Source organism: Sinocyclocheilus grahami, unplaced genomic scaffold (genome assembly GCF_001515645.1).
Source record: "Sinocyclocheilus grahami isolate Dianchi unplaced genomic scaffold, SAMN03320097.WGS_v1.1 scaffold366.1, whole genome shotgun sequence".
NCBI lineage: Eukaryota > Metazoa > Chordata > Actinopteri > Cypriniformes > Cyprinidae > Sinocyclocheilus > Sinocyclocheilus grahami.
In genome coordinates, this window is record NW_015505545.1 from 138,675 (window position 1) to 159,342 (window position 20,668).

General features: G+C 38.7%; 1 protein-coding gene across 1 annotated transcript in view; it reads left to right on the forward strand.

Annotated features, from left to right (window-relative positions):
- LOC107549223 (zinc finger protein 804B-like) overlaps nt 1-20,234 on the forward strand; it is a 109,580-nt gene extending 89,346 nt beyond the window's left edge. The window contains exons 2-4 of the mRNA XM_016230224.1: nt 1,391-1,534; nt 15,665-15,795; nt 15,924-20,234. Coding sequence (XP_016085710.1) covers nt 1,391-1,534; nt 15,665-15,795; nt 15,924-19,356 — 3,708 coding nt within the window. The 3' untranslated portion in view covers nt 19,357-20,234. The remainder of the gene's footprint in view (nt 1-1,390; nt 1,535-15,664; nt 15,796-15,923) is intronic.
- The last annotated feature ends 434 nt before the right edge of the window (nt 20,235-20,668 follow it).

Genomic DNA, 20,668 nt, shown 5'->3' on the forward strand with positions numbered 1-20,668 from the left:
AACCAAAATGTACAAGATCTAAAAAATGTATAAAAGTGATGATGAAGACTTGGACTAAACTACTTAATTCATATGGATTCCTTTTTTTACAATTATTTTCAAAGGAGGGAGAGAAACCTCTCAGCATTCATTAAAAATATCTTCATTTGTTTCAAAGATTAGCCAAAGTCTTATGGGTTTGGAATGACATGAAGGCGAGTGAATGATGTCAGAATGTTCCATTTTTGGTGAACTGTCCCTTTAATTTTTTAATGGTTCACAAATCTATCTGGACATATTAATATATAAAATAAATAATAGAGTGAGATTCACAAAAAATATAGGTAATTGTTAAATATTGCTCAATAAAGTGATGTATACAAAGAAGGCAAGGTCAACAATGTTTCTCATGTGTTAAAATGACTTTTAAGTAGTTACGAACCATTAGCGCTAGTCTTATTATCACAATGAGCAGTTCAGTTTGTTAATTCATCCTGCAACCAATATGAACTGATGACCATGTTGTCATAATTTTTGGTGAACTGTCCCTTTAATTTTTTAATGGTTCACAAATCTATCTGGACATATTAATATATAAAATAAATAATAGAGTGAGATTCACAAAAAAATATAGGTAATTGTTAAATATTGCTCAATAAAGTGATGTATACAAAGAAGGCAAGGTCAACAATGTTTCTCATGTGTTAAAATGACTTTTAAGTAGTTACGAACCATTAGCGCTAGTCTTATTATCACAATGAGCAGTTCAGTTTGTTAATTCATCCTGCAACCAATATGAACTGATGACCATGTTGTCATAGTAACCCAGCTATACTCACTTTCAAGTATCTTCTTAAAAGTGTTGTTGGTGCGAAACTAGTAATTACAGCAAAATATTAACCATTTAAAAACATACTTTGGTGGCTGGGTTGTTTGATTTCATCAGGTTCTTTTAGCCTGTCGAGGACTGTCTTGATGATCAAATTCAATCAGAATAAGACAGTATAAAAATAAAACTGCTTTATCTGTTTTGTTTTCTTTTCTTTGTATAGCTTAGTTAGTTTATCCCAAATAGTTAGAGGGCTTATGTTTGTTATTTTGGCCTTGCCCCCTCTTGAAGTTTTGACATCCTCCCATATCTGTCAAATAAAATAACTTGTTTTGATATCGAGATTCTTGGCCTTTGTTAAAGCTCTGGGGTTGGGAATTGAACCTTGCTGCCTCCACACATCACCTTTTTATTCTGTTACCTGTTCCTCTAACCCTACACTAACTGGGAACGTAACAACAGTTAGTGAAATACTTTATTCTTAGAAAAGGACTGTGTGATTTTCAAGAGCAGTTGTCTAATTAGATTATAGCATCTACATGCATAAACAATTCTCTCTCTTTGTCTCCCTCTCTTTTTTAGGACTACGCTAAGAATGAGAAAGCCATTGCAAAAGCCCTGGGGGATTTGAAGGCCAACTTCTATTGTGAACTATGCGACAAGCAGTACCATAAACATCAGGAGTTTGACAACCACATCAACTCATATGACCACGCACATAAACAGGTAAACTTCAACAGCAGGTGGTCGAGCTCATTAGATGGAGAAGCAGGAAGGAATGCAGAAATGAAAGGAATAGGGATTTAACTCTTCCCCTACAGTCTACAAAACCATTACTACCGTCAGTAGAGTGTCTCTGAACATAATATGCATAGAAATGATAGTGTGCTTGGTCAAACACACCGCTCGACTACAGTTTGCTTTTGTTAAAGTTATTTTTTCCTCCAAATAGTCTCCAGGTGATTCTTGTGTCTACAGTCTACTTTGTATCCCCCAGCCAATAATGACACGCAAATTATAGTCAATCATCTAACTGTTAGTGCAACTGTTTATTTATATGCTCAAAACATAAACACTATATTTGGAAAAACATTTGCAAAGTACATCATTAATCTTCCCTCAGGTAGTCTCTTGAGTCAGTTGAGCTGCGTGTGTTCTGGTAACTGATATCATGTTGAGGCAGGTGTTTCACCCGCAAAGAGTTTGTGTTGTGTTTACAAAAATTAACTAAAAATGTTTGCACCTTTAATTATTGCAGATCATTCTAAAGTTCTAACAACTTCCAGGAGCACAAATAATGCACCTTTTCTATTATAATCAACATTCTGAGTCAATCTAACAGGCAAAGCACATTTAAATAGACTGCTGTATGGTTTCATGGCCTATTTGCCATCTGCTTAAAATGAACAATTGATACCAGTGATACCATTATGCAAGTATTAAGTATGGGGCTTTAAATCGTGTTTTATGAGTTCTTTTGTCTATTGGGGATGATGTGTATGAACAGCAATCACTTTAAAACTCTCTGACACTATCTTTCAAAAGTTTGGGATCAGCAAGTGTTTTTGGTAACACTTTACAATATGGTGGCACTAATATGCATTAATTCATGCTTAACTAATGCACAGATAAGTATGAGTTAATGTATAACTCATGAGAAGGACTAAACAATTTATTAATGATTACTGCATCAGCAACAAATGAACATTCTATATGATTCTATAGATTAGGTAATCAATACATTGTTATTAGTTAATTGTGTCATAATGTATTAATTCCCTAATAACATATAGTATTAACTAATAGTGTAAATTCATGTGTTAATTACCACAATGGGTCGAAGCCATGCATTTCAACTTCCAGTTGTCTGCTTTAATTGATCATTAGCTAATGATTTGCTAAGGTATTATTATGTTATGACTTTACATCATTAGTTAATATAATATGTTATTAGTGAATTAATACATTATGACACATTTAACTAATAACAATTTATTGATTATTTAATCTATGAATCATATATAATGTTCATTTGTTGCTAATGCAGTAATCATTAATAAATGGTTTAGTTATTCGTGAGTTATACATTAAATTGTGATTATCTGTGCATTAGTTAAGCATTATTTAATGCATATTAGTGTACCAGTTTTGTGTTAACAATTTTGTTTTTTTGGAAGCAAGGACATATTAAATTGATCAAAAGTTACACTAAGAACATTTATAGTTTTACAAAAGATTTCTATTTAAAATAAATGCAGTTCTTTTGAATTTGGTTGAAAACAAAACATCACAGTCTCCACATAAATATTAACTGTTTAACATCACAGAAAAACAATAAATATTTATGGAGAAAAATACTAAATATTTTTGGAGAACCAAATAAGCAGATTTTTGAGTAGTATGTGATATTGAAGACTGATCATACCATCACTGGAATAAATTATTATTATGTTTCATAGACAGAACAGAATGCATCACATAATGTTGAACAATTTAAAAGGCTGATTGTTATTAAAAACAATTTAAAATGTTCTTTTATTTTGTTTACCCCTTTTCTTAGGAATAAGTCATTATAATGATAATAGATTTTAAGTCTTGACATCTTGATGCTTATATTGTATATAATATACATATATTCAGTCATCACTTTTATAAAAAAATAAAGAAATAGGAATAAAGAAAAGCAAATACAAATGAGAAGAGATAAGCCAAAAGTGCTGCTAAGGAAATTGATGGAGAGATTGATAGGAGGAGTAGATGAAGTAAGGAGGAGAGAGCAGAGAATGTCCTCACTGGTGCCAGGATCTCAGACTGGAGTCTGGTGCCCATCTGTGTGGCATCTGAGATCAAACATGTTCCCTAGCATTTCGAGCGGCAGATAACACTGTATGTGCGCTGCTATTATCCTGGGTGCTGTCAGACAAACTGGCCTTCTAACAAAGAACGGCACACAGAGCCATTAAACTCTCTTCATCCTTCAACCTTGCATGTCTTATTCATCATAAGCCTGCTGCTGCATCATTACAGCACAGTCTAAAAATTAACATGCAAAACTATACACTAATGAAACATTTCAAACGTACAGTTACATGGAATCCAAGTGTGAAGCAGAGAGCGAGAGATACTGAAAGAGAGTTATGCAACTCAATCTGAAGGACTGCTCAATGACAGCTACACCAAAGATAGACAGAGAGGCAGGGAGGAAAGTAATTACACATGTTGTTGCGATGGATTTCATCTCCGTGCAAACATGGCTCTGATCAAACCACAGATGACTGCACACTTGTTCGCCGTGCAGATGTGTCTGTTCCTGTTAGTCAAAGTCAATGAGTCAGAGATGAATAATGCCAGCTCAGCACGAACATCCGTAATATTCCATAATCAATCATGAGATTTTCAGCCGAGTGTTTCACATCAGTACTTTGTCACAGAGAAATTAGCATGTCATTCTTGTTTCTGTTTAATTAATTATGACCAAAGTTTTTTTCCCGCCTAGTGTAATAGGTTGAAATTACTCATCTTTGTGTAAAATGTAATAAATAATGCTATTTTATGACAGATACCGTAGTAATACATCAATATGTCATCAATATGACTTGTAAAATAGATTCATTTGAAAATATGAGCTGTGGCCTAATAATAATTGAGCTTTAGTGCTCATGGAGGAGACACATATATGTGAATATATATACTTCTCTAACAAGTCAGGAACCTCCCACAAGAGATGTTAATTCATTTGAAGGGCCTGCAAAAGCAATGAAAGGTGCTGTTGAACTCTTCCTGCAGGCATCGAGAGTGTTTCATTAGACCGAGTTATGTATAGTCGACTGTGTAAAATATGCATGCTGTGAGGTTGGCAGTTGAGGCAGCTTGGTGTGACCCCAACCCAGCCGCTTCACATATCGCTCTAGAAACATGCAGCCTGGCTGTGCTCCCTGGTCCTGAGGAACAATACTGTATATTTCACAACCCACAGAATCCCCAGTCACTTAGCATTTATGCGCGCGTGTGTGCGTGTATGTATACTGTATGCACTGACGTGCACCAAACATGGTTGAGAGGTTTGATTTAATTAATCTTTAAGAGCCACAAAACCTTTCCTAGAGAGCAATGCAAATCAACCAGCTGTCCTTCAATAAAAAGAGGAGGGAAAGGAAGAGGTGAGGCATGAGACGGAGGTTAACGCCAGTGCAACACAGAGAGAACCAGAGAAGCAAAGACTGGAGTTAACCCTCATGTTGAGGAGTCTAAAAGAGCCTAAGGCAATTTAATAGCTTGAAAAAAATATTGAAGTCTTATAAAATGTTCCATTACTCATGTTTAGGGTGAGAGCCTAGATATAAACCATGAATAAATGCAAGGAACTGTAGATGCTAAGACTCGCTGAGATACTCTCAGCTTCATATTGAATGGTCTAATTGAGGCCTAACAGAAACAACATTACTGGAAAGGATACCAGTCACATTCCTAAAAGGAGTGGTTTACTATATTGTAACTAAAAGAAAATCTAAACTTTTGAACAGGGTTTTATCAAGCCAACATTTTGTTTGTATTTACAAACTTTGCTTTACTAACTAATTACAGTTATATGGATTCCTTAGAATTTAAATTCATTTTAACCCTACTTCCTTACATTGAAACTCAAATTTAAGGCTTGAATTGGAATTTAAGATATTCTCAACTGATTTCTGAATGACGCCAAACCTGTGACCTCAAGCTTAAAAACAAGTCAATTTCATCCTAACATGAGGGTTAAAGCTATAATATGAAAGAGTAAAGAAGAGAAAAACAAAAAAGAGAGGTATAAATATTAAGGTGAATTATCAAGAGGACTTTTTTGAACCATTCCACTAGAGGCTAAGAGCAGAATCTGAAGGGAATCCCCTGCTAGACTACCATGGCTGAGGTGGATTTCAAGCGATAGAGACCTACAGATATGAGCTTGGAAATAATCCATATTTCATAACCCACAGTCACTGGGGGGTGCCGAGGAAGAATTCAATCTGATCTGAAGGAGTCCAAGCCTAGTCATATCTGTGTTTCTATAAAAAGCGCAGCAGGCTGCTTAATGTTTAAAAAATAGCCGAGGGACATGTGAGAGTGTGTGAGTGTAAGGTCTATCCTCAGGGCATTTAGCGGTGTGAGGGAGGGGGCCGACTCTGGGAGAAGAAAAAGATAATGTATTTTTAACGCCGCACAAATAGTTAATTTGTCCTTCTATGAACGATTCCTGAGTGGCTTTGCACTCAGAGAGCATTTTGAGAAAAAAAAAAAAGAAGAACCACGGAAAAAGGGGTGGCCGAAAGCGGTGAGTCAGCAGCCTGAAATGAATGAATGGATAACAGTTATAAAGGGACAAGGAGATAAACTCAGACAAATAATTGCACGAAACTTCATTTGCAGCAGATGGAGGAATTTGTATGATTCCTCATAAACTTTTAAAAGCCTGAGGGTATTGAGAGCTGTTTTGTTATGTAAACCGCCACTTTAGATGTTCCAGTCATTACTCGAAACTGCATTGCAAGTATATCTGATAAGACAATAATAGAATCTTTGCTAGGGGCTCTCTGCATCTACCAGCAAGCCAATATCCACTTTTGCTAGAAAAACTGCATAGAAATGTACAGCGCTTATATAACCAATGTGTTGCATTACCTGTTTATACTAGATAAAATATACTGACATCACAATATCTCTCTTTCTTTAACATATACACATACCAGGGTAATTAAAGTTGTGACAATCAGTTTATGAGCTGCAAATCACTACATGACATACCAGAAACACTAGAAAAATTATATAAAGCAATAGAAAGTGTACAATTTTTTTGTTGTTGATATTATTATTATCAATATTACCATTATTATTAGCATATACTAACAGATCAAAAGTTTGGAATATATATATATTAGTTTTTTTAATGTTTCGGAAAGTCTCTTATGTTCATCAAGGCTGCATTCATTTGATGAAAAATATAGTAAAACAGTAATACTGTGAAATATTATTACAATTCAAAATAACTGCATTTTAATATGTTTTCAAATGTTTTTTATTCCTGTGATGGCACCCAGTGTCACATGATCCTTCAGAAATCATTCTTACATGCTGATTTGCTGCTCGGTTATTATCAATTGTTACTGGTGTTCAATTAATTACTAATAGTGGTTCTTATTGTTATCAATGTAGAAAAAGGTTTTTGCTGCTTAATATACTGCTCAGTATTCTTTAATTCTGTTCAATAAATGGTATTTACTTGAAATAGAAACATTATTTACTGTCACGTTTGATCAATTGTGAATGTGACCTTGCTGAATAAAAGTATTATTATTTTTAAATCGTATACTTCAAAGCAAACCCAAACTTTTGAATAGTAAATAGTAGTTTCCTCCAAAATATTAAGCAGCTCAACTGTATTCAGCATTGATAATAATAAGAAATGTTTTTTGAGCAGAATCATTATATTAGAAGGATTACTTGACACACAAAGCACAAAAAACATTGAGTAACAGACATTACAAACAAAATGTGTTCCAACACTCGCCGGTCTCCCCTACTCAAAAAAACCCATCAGACTGTGTGTTTGTGTGTACAGGAGGAGAAACAGCTTCTGAATGGATGAAAGCTTCCCCGAAAGCTCCTTACCGCACCTTCCTGCAATATCCGGTTCCAAATCTCCTCTCCTCCCTCTCATGCACTCACATCCTCTCAGCTTCAAAGGGTCTCCTTTCCTGATCCTCTCAGACACCTTACGCATGGACTCATTACACCATTCAAACATATACGGAACACACAAATGTTACAGATCACGTAACCTGACAGCCTGTCATCTTAGGAGCTGCTGAAGAGGGTCTAAAGGAGTTTTAGCAGACAGTTTTTGCCTGGGGCCCAATGCTAACACTCAACACATGAGCCCCGTGTGCGGTGTGCATCAGACGGCGCAGGATATTGGAAGTGTCTTTGGTGGATTATCTGCCTGTGAATGTACAGATTGGGTTGAGGATAATCCACACGTTGATGTTTTCCTCCTGGGGTGAATGAGAGTGACAGTTTATAATCAACGTTAAGTAGAAACAACCGCCAAGGATTACATAGTTCATTTGCTCGCGGCTGTTAGGAAGAGGTTTGCGGAAGGTACATTGTTTCAGCCGGTAGTCTGTAATCTTTAGTTTGAATTCCAAATTGCTAGATAGGTGCTTCTCATGCGTGAGTTTTTCTCATATTTCCAGGAATTTTATTAAATGTCCTCCTGAGCAAAATGCTCCCGCTCGGCACGAAACTGTCCGTGGAGATGGTTCGCGCAGAGGGAAGGGAGAAAGAGAGGGAGTTTTTCATTTTCTTTTCAAGTAAATGCCTGAGGTTTATCGCTGCTTCTCTGCACCAACTGCAGTTAGCCACAGAATCAGCGGTGATGAGATTAGGCTGAGTGTGATTGGCACAGACTCCCAGCAGAGAGTGTTTGCGCTGAAGGTGGCGTAATATAGGTGGTAGGTTTTTCATCAGGCAGCTGTGGATTTGGAAATGAGGGAACGTGAGGGAATCGATGCCACACAGCAGAGCAGAGGTAATGCACAGCCATTAGTAATCTTTAAAGGGCAAAGTGGCATGTCATCTGTCTTTGTTACATGGTTAAATAAGTAAAACACTTTACTAACACACACTGAATGCGGAGTAAAACTTTTCTACAGCATGAAACAGCACTGCTAGGTGCAGGTCAATGTGATTTACACAAGCAGGACAAGTTCCTGGATCAGCTTTTTTTGTTGTTCCTGGAACAAAAACTTGTCCTGCTTGTGTAAATTACATGAAGATCCAGACAGGAATACTAAAATCAGCCATTTAGAATGCAGTATTAATAATGGATTTTTCAATTAAATATTATACTGTATATATATTACCATTAAAAAATTTGTGGTCAATAAGAAATTTGTACTTTTATTCACTGAGGATGCACTAAACTGATGGTCACAGTAAAGTGACAGTAAAGACTTTAGCATTGTTTCAAAAATTTGATTTAAAATAAATGTTGTTCTTTACTATTTCCACAAAAAATACTAAGCAGCACAACTTTTTTCACATTGGTAATAATAAGAAATGTTTTTGCGTACCAAATCAGCATATTAGAATGATTTCTGAACAACCACGTGACACTGAAAACTGGAGTAATCGTTGCTGAAATTTCAGCTTCAGGAATAAATTACATTTTAAAATATTTTAAAATAGGAAAAATGTATTTTATTTTGTAATATTTCATGATATGTTTTTGATCAAATAAATTCTGCATTTTTATTTTTTATATAAAATCATTTTTATAATGGAATGTTTTGCCATTAACAATGTGACTGTGCATCATACAGTCATTACGAAGGCTGCCTATTGATTAAAGTAAATTACATGATATGCTGATTCATTCATAAAGTTCATCATAATTAATCATAAATATCAATATTTGCTGAGAAAAGCTCCTAATTAGGATAATAGAATAATAAGATAATATGGCATTGAATAGCCATTATGAAAAGTGGCTTTAGTACTCAATGTATTGTTTGGGTTATTTCAGTATCATTGAACATTTACTGTCCATTTGCAATTGAGTTTGTCAGTCTGACTTAGGTAGAATTAGGGTTCATTCACACATAACCTGTTTTTACAGTCTGTCTGCACTCATTATTAATAGTACAGATGTCTTTTCGGGTTGTTTTGTGGCATGAGTATTTTAAGATGTTGTGCAAAATCTAAGCAGCTAAACTTTTTGAAACAATATCTAAACACAAGAACGCATTCATCACTCTCTCTATCAATGATTCTCCTTCCTGTTGACAGCCCTAGGAGAATAAGCTGTCTCTCTTGGTCTCTCCGTCTTCCCCAGGAGGAATAGGAGGAGGAGGATAGTGTTAGCAAACTGACCCTGCTCAATGACAAAGACAAAGTAAAGAAGTTGTTTCGTGGGCTGCAGGAAGATCGAGAGAAGGGGACTGCCTGTTCCTCAGTGCAGTGCACTATATGGGATGAGTGGGAGAACGAGGAAGCGGTGCGCTGCTCTCTCTGTAGACTGCCAGGATGAGTAGGCTCTTATTGTCTTCTGCCCTTGTCAAATGCCTGGAGCTCTCCAGGGTCTCCGCAGCCCAGCTGAGGCTCTATTCATCTCCACCTGCCACATCCCGATAAAGGTACAAGAGAGCACAGTGTTAAAAAAAGAAACCGAGTTAGAAAGGGAGAGGGGGAGATATGACTCATTTTGAAAGCATCAGAGGACCAGCTATACCTGAGGGGAAGAACAGACAGATGGAACGGTGTTAGACAACTCGCACACATATACGCAGACGCACACAGACCCAGGTGCGCAGTCTATTCTGTTTCAATGCTTCATTATGCAGAGAATATTCTCTCTGTTTCTTAACGCCGCTTGATGCTTTTCCTCGTCTGTGTGTAAAAGAGAGAGGCAGTCCCACCTGTTTGTTGTGTCAGGTTTTAGACTGGGAGGCAGGCTGACTAATGTTGCTCACCTGTGCTCAGTGGCTCAGGAGGTCCAGAGAGGCCTGTCACAATACGGCAGATTAAACCAGAGAAACTGGAGCATACAGAAGGACCTCACACACACACACGCTCTCACAGTTGTATGCATACGCTGGTGTTTTCCGATTAGCTCGATGAACAGGGCGACTTGTAGCAGATAGGCAATTGCGAATGGTGAATGGTATGAATGAAAATGTTTAGGGTTACAAGATATTTATGAATTTTTGCAGATACTGATCATTTTGCTGATACTAATTTTGATGTTAACAGCATAGTTTAGAAAATAAATCAAATCTGCTGAAAATTGACCCACCCTCAGGTCATCCAAGATGTAGATGAGTTTGTTTCTCCATAGGAACAGATTTGGAGAAAGCTAGCATTAAATAACTTGCTCACTAATTGCTCACTATCCTCTTCAGTGAATGGGTGCCGTCAGAATGAGAGTCCAAACAGTTGATAAAAACATCCCAATAATCCACATGACTCCATTCTATCATCTAACACAGGGCTGTCCAAACTCGGTCCTGGAGGGCCGGTGTCCTGCAGAGTTTAGCTCCAACCCTAATTAAACACACCTGAACCAGCTAATCAAGCTCTTGCTAGGCATAGAAACTTCCAGTCAGGTGTGTTGAGGCAAGTTGGAGCTAAACTCTGCAGGACACCGGCTCTCCAGGACCGAGTTTGGACAGCCCTGATCTAACATCTTGCGAAGCAAAAATCTGCATGTCTTGCATCTGCATGACATGTCTTATGTTATTTGATTATTTTATTTTATTTATTGGAACTTGATTGATGCAAACCAAAAATTTAAGATTATTCATTATAAATGAATGTATAGTTTCAGTACTTAAAACAGTAGTAAATTATCAATCTAAATGGATGAGCCACATTTGAAGATATGAATACCCGTGACAGTGTGAACGCACATCAACTGAATTCTGAATTAATATGGTAAGTTGCGATGTTGTTTGGCACCCGTAAACAACCAAAAGCTGCAACGTGTTAACACCAGGCGCAAGCTGCATGGTTTCAAAACGAATCATTATAATTAACAAAGGCACCTCAACTGAACTGAAAATTATTCTGCAGTAGAAAAGATATAGCAGAATATCTAGCTGTTGATATGAAAACATACCACCCAAGCATGCAAACAATGGATTTAACCATCCCTTTTGTAGAAAGATCTGCATTGGAGTTACATGACTGTACAAGGCAGCCATGATTGGCATTGAAGCCTGTAAAGATGACAGCTGTCTGCATGACCCAAACTGAGGGGAGCAGATGAACCGCAATGACTTTTCAAATTCACACAAAAAAAGTAGCAGACAGAAATCCAGTTCTTTTTAGGCCTGTTCCTGGTGAAATGTTACAAGGTGACACCTCCATGTCTGAGCTCTGCGAGGTGGACAGAGATGTTTCAGCCAATTAGGGAACAGCCTGCTCATGTCCCAGTGCTAAAATGGCAAATCTGCTAACAGTGAGCCCGAGTTCAGTCAGTGTCAGCTGTCAGACCAGATTTCACACTACCATTGCACCTGCGTTTGTGTATGAATCATTAGTTAGCATTATGAGCGATGTGTGTGTGTTAAATGTGTTTGTAATGTGATAGAATGCTGCTCGATACTCAGGTCATGTGTTGTTTTTGTAGAGCATTAATCATTTCTTTGGCAAAGTGAAGTGTGGGACAGTGTGATCATGACTCAATTCTGTGTTTGCTCAAGGTTGTGATATAATGTGGAAGTTGACAGAAACTCTAGACAGGACAGTATATTAAGGCCATATCTAGCTGCCCTGGAGATTTGTTCCTTAATAAAAGAGCGAATAAAAAAGACAAAAAGGCAGACAAAGGGGGGTGTTTTAGCAGCCGATTCACTAAAGGAATAATGAAAACAGTTCCAAAAATGGCAACAAAATCTCTGCTAAACTGCATTTTCATTGTGCTAGTTCATATTTTGCAGGTTATATTTTACTAGAATCTTTCACTACTTTGTGTAATGTTAATAATGTACATAAAACATTTTCTGCACATTATGTACATTGCATTTACATGGAAAGTGTGTTTGTGTGGAAAAAGCTGACAGTTGCTTAATTGAAATGCTTTTTCAGTGCATTTAATTACAATTGGTTAGTGAGTAAGATTTCCACTAAAATACTGTGTGCAGAAGTGGTGCAAGTGAGTTTGTCCCAGTGAGAAGTGGAGAAAGAAAGGGTGACACATGGTTAACAGAGCATGTTTTTTCCTCCTCTTTATTTCTTTGTTTGTTCACTCGCTCGTATGGAGAGATCCCACCAGGCCAGCACCAATAAACACCAGTTTTAGCTTTTTTACAGAGGGTTAACCATGAAAAAGAGAACTAATGAAAACCTTATGCTGTGTGCAGTTCACAGCATTTTATTGTCTTTAAAATGCCTTGCACATCGGCCATAGTTTCCACTATAGTGCCTTTATAGCTCTGATACAGGCTCTTTACCCTGCACCCTATTGATGGGATTCCTTTAAGGTCTATTAACATTAGGATTTTTAGTAGCAACATAAAACCCTGAGGTCTGTTATCTCAACTGGTGAATCTCAGTGTGTTTGAGATGCAGGGCCCTACATTATATGAGATGCAAACTGCTGCATTACTCTTGAATTAAGATTCAGAATAGCTACTCCTCGGTTTATAAAAGTATCCTAATGGGCTTTTCCACATTGTAGTGAAAATAAATTTTCATCAATAATATGCTAAAGGGTCTATCCTTGCACATCACATTCAGACAAACCTCTGTTCTTTCACATTGATTAATCCGTCAGTGTTTGATCATTAGCACACAACAGAATTGATTTAATGGACTTGAGGTCGGAGGTCAATTAGAGCATCTCATCACCTCCAATTCTCATTAATCCCAACACAACTCAGGGTTAAAGTATGTGTGTGCGTGTGATTTGCAGTCTATGCCACTGGACCAACTGTAGTACTTTATACTGTAACACTTTACAAAAATTAGGTTTTAAAAATCCGAGGATCCTTTTGCATCTTTTCATAAAATGTTTTCGATTCGTGCCCAATCAGTATGATCAGAGGACATGAGTTCTTTTTGACAGTTTAAAATATATTTTCCTTTTGATGGTTCAAATATTCTTTTGTTCTTCCTTATCTGTCAGTTATTCATGAGGCAGATGTTTCATTGAAATTTCAAATTATCTTCTGAAGGGTGAAATCTAAGGCATCATGAATATGAGAATATCCAGAGCTAATTATGAGTAGAGCGTTTAGACATGCTCATCAACATTAGCGGCAAATACTTTAATGTGCCTTATCAATCATATCAGTCATGGAATAGATTTATACTATAAACATCTCATTCTGCCAAAGACATCATAATGTTTCCATGCTGTAAAAGATCGATAGAGAGAGCAGTGCTTTCTGGAGTAACACTTAATTAGAAAAAGAGGCTGATCTAGTGTTTTTAAAAAGCCATAAAATTTAGCATATTTCTATGAGACTTGCATTAGTGGAAAATAAATCCAAGATGGCAAATTTCTTATATTTCATTCAGTACTGAAAAGTAGCGATAACAATAGTACAGCGCGTAATTTTTTAAGTTCTGCAGTGCTTTCCGAATCAGTCACTTAGAAATATAAAAATTACTGGTGGATGCTATAGGGGCTGTTCACACAGAATGCATTTATGCATTCCACTTCACAGGTTTTCCATTGTTTTTTATGTAAGCACATGCTTGATGCATGTCTTTGACCATAGCACTTGCATCTGGCCACTTTTTCAGCACCGCACTCAAGTTAATATAAGTGCAACTTTAAAAAAATATATAGCATTTTTTTCCATTCCTCTGACCTTCGTCTCACATTTTTAAATGCAACAACATGCTTCTTATGTAGCAATTAGGCAGCAAGGCAAGGTTTTGTAAGATATCTAAGGCATTATTAGTGTTTTTTAGAATAAAACAGCACCCACATTCTGCCTTTGTGTTGACAGGTCAAAATCTGAAGACAAGGAAAATCGTGTCTCTTGTTCTCTCTGTGTGCCATTTACTTTCTTATTTACAGTATTGTATGCATATATTAATTTGTTATGCTGCTGCAAAGTGAGAAGAATAGAGTTAAGAATTTCTCTTCATGTTACTGAATAGAGAAATCATGTACTAATAATGAATCACATCAGCAATCAGTTTATGAATGAAGAGAAATTTATTGAAAAAAAACAAAGAGGTTGGAAGTCACATTTCTGTTTATCTGAAATTTGTATATTTGTTTACTGAAGTGTGAGTTTGCTCGTCCACCGTATCAATGTTCTTGTTTTTTGAAAGATGAAGTATACCCTAACATTTTTGTGGTTCCACTGGTGTGTGTATACTCTAAAAATCTTCTGTGCAGCCCCCTTGAAGCAGGCATCATTAGTGTGTTTTGCTGTGTAAAGTCAGCGGGCTCTGTTGGGAGTTAGCTTGCTAACTTCTCACAGATACAGTGTTTTTTTCCTGTCAGTGCTTGTCACCATGCAGCAGAGGGGAACTGTCCTCCTCTTGGCACTCCCTTCACACCCACCAACAAAATCTTGGTATGGTGTGTGAATGCATGTGATCATAAAATAAAAGTTTTGGAAAGACTAACCTGCTTTGAGTTTGTGACACACCACTGACAGCTCATTCCACATTTTGGCTAATACCAATTAAAGACAAATTTTCCTTTCTTTTATATGTACAGTAAGTGTTTTTATTACCTGATCAAATTAAACATCTGTGTACTGGCAGTATGAGGGAAATACAGTGGTCCTGTAGAAGGGAAGGAGAGGATGCAGTGAGTTACATTTCCGTTGCCTCTCACAAGACAAATATGGTTTTCCCTTTTATTTCCCTACTGACTGAAGTCAAAAATGTTTGGCTGTGTTCATGTGACTTTCCATTCATGTCTGCTGAACAAATTCAGGCACCACTGACACTTTTATTGTTTTGTGATTGTATTTTGGCTTTGCTGATTTTCTGTTTACTTTGTTTCGATTTTTTCTTCTCTGCCCTAAAGGAATGAAGTGATAAATAGACAGGCATCCATCGGTGTGGTCTGTGCCATTTCAAAGGAGTCTTTTATGCGGGAAATTGACGGACTGTACAGTCTCTATTAACAGAAGTGTTAGAAAAATATGTTTTTGTTTCTCTTTCAAATCAAAGGTGTCATAAGGCTATTAAGGATTGTTCTGCCCCAGTTTGAACCCCAGGTTAGACCTAGACTTTCCTTCTTTAGGACTTTCCTCCTTTATCCAAGCCAAACAAATGTTGTTTTCATGGAAAGCCTTTTCATGGATTGCTTTCCAGACTTTCTCATGTCTTTGTGTCTGTTTTGTCTGACAGAGGCTGAAAGAGTTGAAGCAGAGAGAATTTGCAAGGAATGTCTCCTCCAAGTCCTGGAAGGATGAGAAAAAGCAGAAGAGAGCTCTGAGACGACTGCACCAGCTCGCACAGATTAAACAGCAAAGAGACAGGTAAAACATTATATACTTACAATATCAATTTGATATAATGCATGCATGCACCACATATTAGATTTAAAGAGAAATTAGATCTTTCAGCTCTGCCTAATAACAACACTGTCTTCTGTTCTTGCCAACAGTGATGACAGGAAAGGTCCAAAGTTAAGGTCTACAAACAAGGATAAGGATCAAGTTAAAATCCCCTCGGCTGTCAGTAGCAAGTTTGACACAAAACCAACAGCATCCTCGGTCCAAGACTCAACTCCCATCTCCACAAATGTCTCTTTGAAGGGCTTGTCCTCTACTCGTATACCCACACATCAGCAGCTATGTCACGAAAAGCACCCCTTACAGACAAAATCCTCTGCAGGACACCGGAGCCCCAGGGCAGGAGTCTCGTTCTGTTTCTCCAGGCGAGCTCAAATGAAGCTTGACTCCTGTGCGTCTGTGTTCAGTGATGGACTTAAGGAGACCAGTGAATATCAAGAGCTCCAGCGCCATAGGCACAGACTCGCCTTAGAGGCCCTCTGGTCCTGCTCGAGCTCACCCAGAACCCCAAGTAATGATGACCACGATCTATCCCATGATCCACCGACTCTGGGATGGGCGTATGGAGGCTCTCAAACACCACAAATGGAAGCACAAGCAGAACATGTGGAAAGCCCTGAAATTCAGGCAAACTACAGCACAAGTGAGCCTGAGAAGCTGGGGTGTCCTGACTCACAAAGTCCTGGAGCAGACTGGAAGCCAGCTGGTTCAGAGGACAGATTGCTTGATGGGGGGCAGAGGCCCAGGGCAGAGGGGGCTTATGGGGGATCAGAGGAGAGAGAATGCCTCAAGTGCCCCAGCCCTACTGTTTACACAGATGGACAGGGCACCATGGCCCAAGGCCAACCTCAAATACACAAAGGCTCACACTACCACACACAGAAAAGCAACGAACAGGGTATTATGCAAAATGAGAAGAACTGTATATCAGATAAACAGACAGAGGAGTATAAAATACACAAAGTGTGTAAGGATGAAAATACAGATTCTTTGCTTAATGTACTCAGCAAGGATGGAAGTGTGACAAAATGGCCTTTTGAGATGGTGCAGTACACGTCCAACGAGCCATACGTATCTTACAGCTGTAACCCTCTATACTACCATTTCAAACACAAGGAGGGCAAAGTAAAAAGCACAAAGGCTATGGAGACAGATCTTGGTGTTGTCGACAAGCTCGCAGGCCAGAATGACAGAGCTCGGCCACAAACACAGGATGTTCCTGGAGTTAAATTAGGCATTTTAAAACCAAAGAGACCCAAACAGAGGACACAGGGGAAAAAACGTAGGTGTAAATTAGATGCTGTCAGGATCCGGCAAGTGGGCTGTGCATTCAAAACCTGCTCGCAGACAGAAGCTAGAGGACACTTTGAATTCCAAAGCACTCCAACCGACATGCCACAAAACAAGCAAGCCTGCACAGAGAGGAGGCACAAGCTGGGGAAGAGGAAAAGATCAGTGAGAGATGAGACTTCAAATGAAAGTGACACCCCAGGGCACAGCCTCAAAAGCATTGTTGTAAGCTCGCTTTCCGCCCCGGCACGTAAAAGGAAGAAATGTCAAACGATGAGGGGGCTTGTGTCGGCACTGCGCTTGGTAAGGCGAAGGCCTTTGCCATATTCTGTTCACAACACGACAGGAAGAGAGGATAATTATCGCTGGTATGACGACACCTACGATTCAAAGAGGGATGCTGCCTCAACTCCCACCAGTGACAAATCTGGGTCATGGAGTGGCCTGTCAGACTTAAACTCAGATGGGGAATGGCCTGTGTACCACACAGGGAGATGCTCCACCTCACCAAGATCAAACTATTTGTACCCTTTGAGAAAGGAGCACAGTCAGTCCAGGTCTTGCATTAGAAGTTCCTCTTACAATGATCCTCACTACAGTTATAGTCCATTCAGAGATTTTGAACATTACACAGACTCTTATGTCTACAATAAACAGAAATATTCAACAGTTTGTAACAGCCCAGATCAGCATGAGAGGTACAGCGTCAGAAGGCACAAAAGGTTTATTGAGGAGCATAAATACAGAGAGCATAGAATTCAACATACAGGCAGGCAGTTGTTTTATAGAGTCTATGACAGTCCTGAACCTCAAGAGGATGTCAAGGACTGGTGGTATGAAAGGCTTAGCCCTGTAGGTAGGAGGCACCGGGAGAGAGAAGAACTTCCTTGGTCAAGTCCTGAACGGTGTGAAGACAGGTGGTATAACAAGCCAGTGTCCATTCGTAGCCCCAGTTCCTCTAGTAGCACTAGCATCTCTGATCTTAGTGGGGACTGGTTGTCTAATTCTCATATTAGGCCATCTCCTACTAGACAGAGCCAGAAACATTGCAGTCATTCTGGATGGCCATCCGAGAGATTGGTCAAGACCAAATCCTCCCATTCACTTCTTAGAAAGAGGAGTCATTCACCCCCATCAGCTACAAGTAACCATACAGCTCAGACTACATCCTTACAATCAGGTGTTGGGATAGATCATGTTACAGACAAATCTAACCCAATGCCGACAGACCAGTTGGTTGAGAAGGATCCTAAAGTAAAGAAAGCAAATGTCGCTCTCTTGTTTCCACTAATTGGTAAATTACCCTGTATTAAGAAAGGGGCAAGAAAAATAAGGATTAATAAAGATGCAAGTGCCAGTATTAATAACCAGGTTCAGGTTCAAACATGTTCAACTGTTTCATCAAATCCACAAGTTATACCTCAAATTGACAGTAATACTCCAGAACACTTACGACACACAGATGGGCAAAATCCCAGTACATCCCAAGCTTGTCTTGAAAATGGCAAGGAGGATAGATCAACAGAAACCTGTGCTGCTTTAGCTCTGAATCCAGACAAAACGTTGTCACAAAAACTCAACATTAGACACCAAGAGGACAATGCAGAAATTGCAGGGATTCATTGTCCAAAACGTACAACCCCTCCCCTTTCAGAGCAACCAATCACCTTCACTGATGATGAGATTGAGAAGTACAGATTGCTTCAACTCCAGGCCCAGCAGCACATGCAGCAGCAGCATCTTCAAAAGCAAGCATCTGCAGACATGACCCATTTACCAGTACCAACTCCAGAGCCACCCGACCAGACTACACTTTCAGCCTGTCTGCCATACAGCATACTCCAGCCCTCTTCTCCACCCTCTTCTATTGCTCCACACCCTTCCCCTGTTGCCCTGCTGCCTCCCCTTCATCCCTCTCTCTCTCAGGCCCATTTTGCCCCTCCAATTCCTGCTGCCTTTTTTTCAGCACCACCTGCTACTGTGTTGGCAGCTCAATCCCTCCACCTGATCCCAGCCTCATCCCTCCACCCTGTTCACCATCACCATAATGTTCCTGGGTTGACTCTCCACCCCCTGCCTCACGCTTCTCTGCTCCCCACGATGCTCAGTCCAATGCCCATGGCTGCCGCCGCTGCTGCTGCTGTTGCTGCTGCCAGCACTCTGCAGATCCACCCCCTACTACACCCTCTGTTCCACAGCCATGACCTTCAACGCCACCCTGGACCAACCAGCTAGCTCTGGTCAGAACGAGAGGGAAAAGGGGAATAAAAAAGAATATAGTTTAGACTGATAGTTTAAATGTTCAACAAGACCCCTCCAAGTGTGCTGTGAACTTTCTGATCTTTAGGTTCTACGTTCAGCCAAAGTTCCTGTTGAGTAGTGATTTTTTTGTTTAATCTCTGTGTGTTGCAATGTCGACTCAAAGATAGCGGGACTTTTTACTTTGTTGTTTACTGTTCCATTCTTCGTACAGCCTTTGTCTCCCCACATTAACACACAGATGAACCTCTCCTGCCTCAGTGCACTATGATTTATCAGCAGTTGAGTCCAATCAGCATTTGGCTGAAATTAAGCATAACCTGAAGTCAAATTAGAATGTTAATGCCATTGTTTTATTTATTAAGAACTAGAGGAGATATCCTTGAGCAACCTTAAACTGACTAAGCAAAATGTACATGAAAATTCAGAAAAAAGCTTTTCATTAAAATGTTCTTTTTAGAATATGCAAATTTACATGATTATTTGGTGCAGAAATACAGCATGTGATTGAGCTATTGTATCTCTTAATGGATTTAGCAGTGTTCACCACTGGTTGAAAATGTCCCGTTTTTAATTGTTGTTTTTTTCCTGTGTTGTTTAGTAGGGTAGAGTACGTTTGTACTTGCTCAACTGTAGTGTGGACATGCAATAATGTTTTTTCAATCTATTTAAAGTGTAAAATCTTGAACTGTATTTATGTATTCATACTTTGTAATGTAAGTAATAACGAATAACATGCACTTGATTGTTCATACATGTTCAAGATGGTTTTTATTCACTCTTATTTTGGTAGAGCCAGACATATTTTCACCTGTAAGATAATGTCATGGGAATAATAATAAATTAAATGTCATTCCGAGAAATTACAGTTTTTTCATTACTAGTGTCTTTGAGGTCTAGAATTTAACTTGAGGCTTTTAAGGTTCAGGACCTTTAGGCTTTGAAAGACAGGGAGTAGCGATTGGCATTTTGCCTGGAGGAGGATTGTGGCTGAATTGGCATTTACCCACCTCTAAGAAACCCTCCAGAAAATGGCGTAATACATGTCGAATTTGGTGAATGTTAACACACCTTCATTTCAAATGAGCAGTGCTTCACTGATTAGATCTGAGGGACGGGGAGTTTGTGTTAATGATGCTTCTCATTGCCAGTAGTGGCCCAATAAAACAACTGCGCATTTGCACTAATTAACTCTCTCCGGTACGAGTCGTCTGCTCTGGCAAGCAAGCGATCTACTCTGCAGTCGCTCACTGGCACTAAACGGATTGGTGATTCATATCTCCAAACT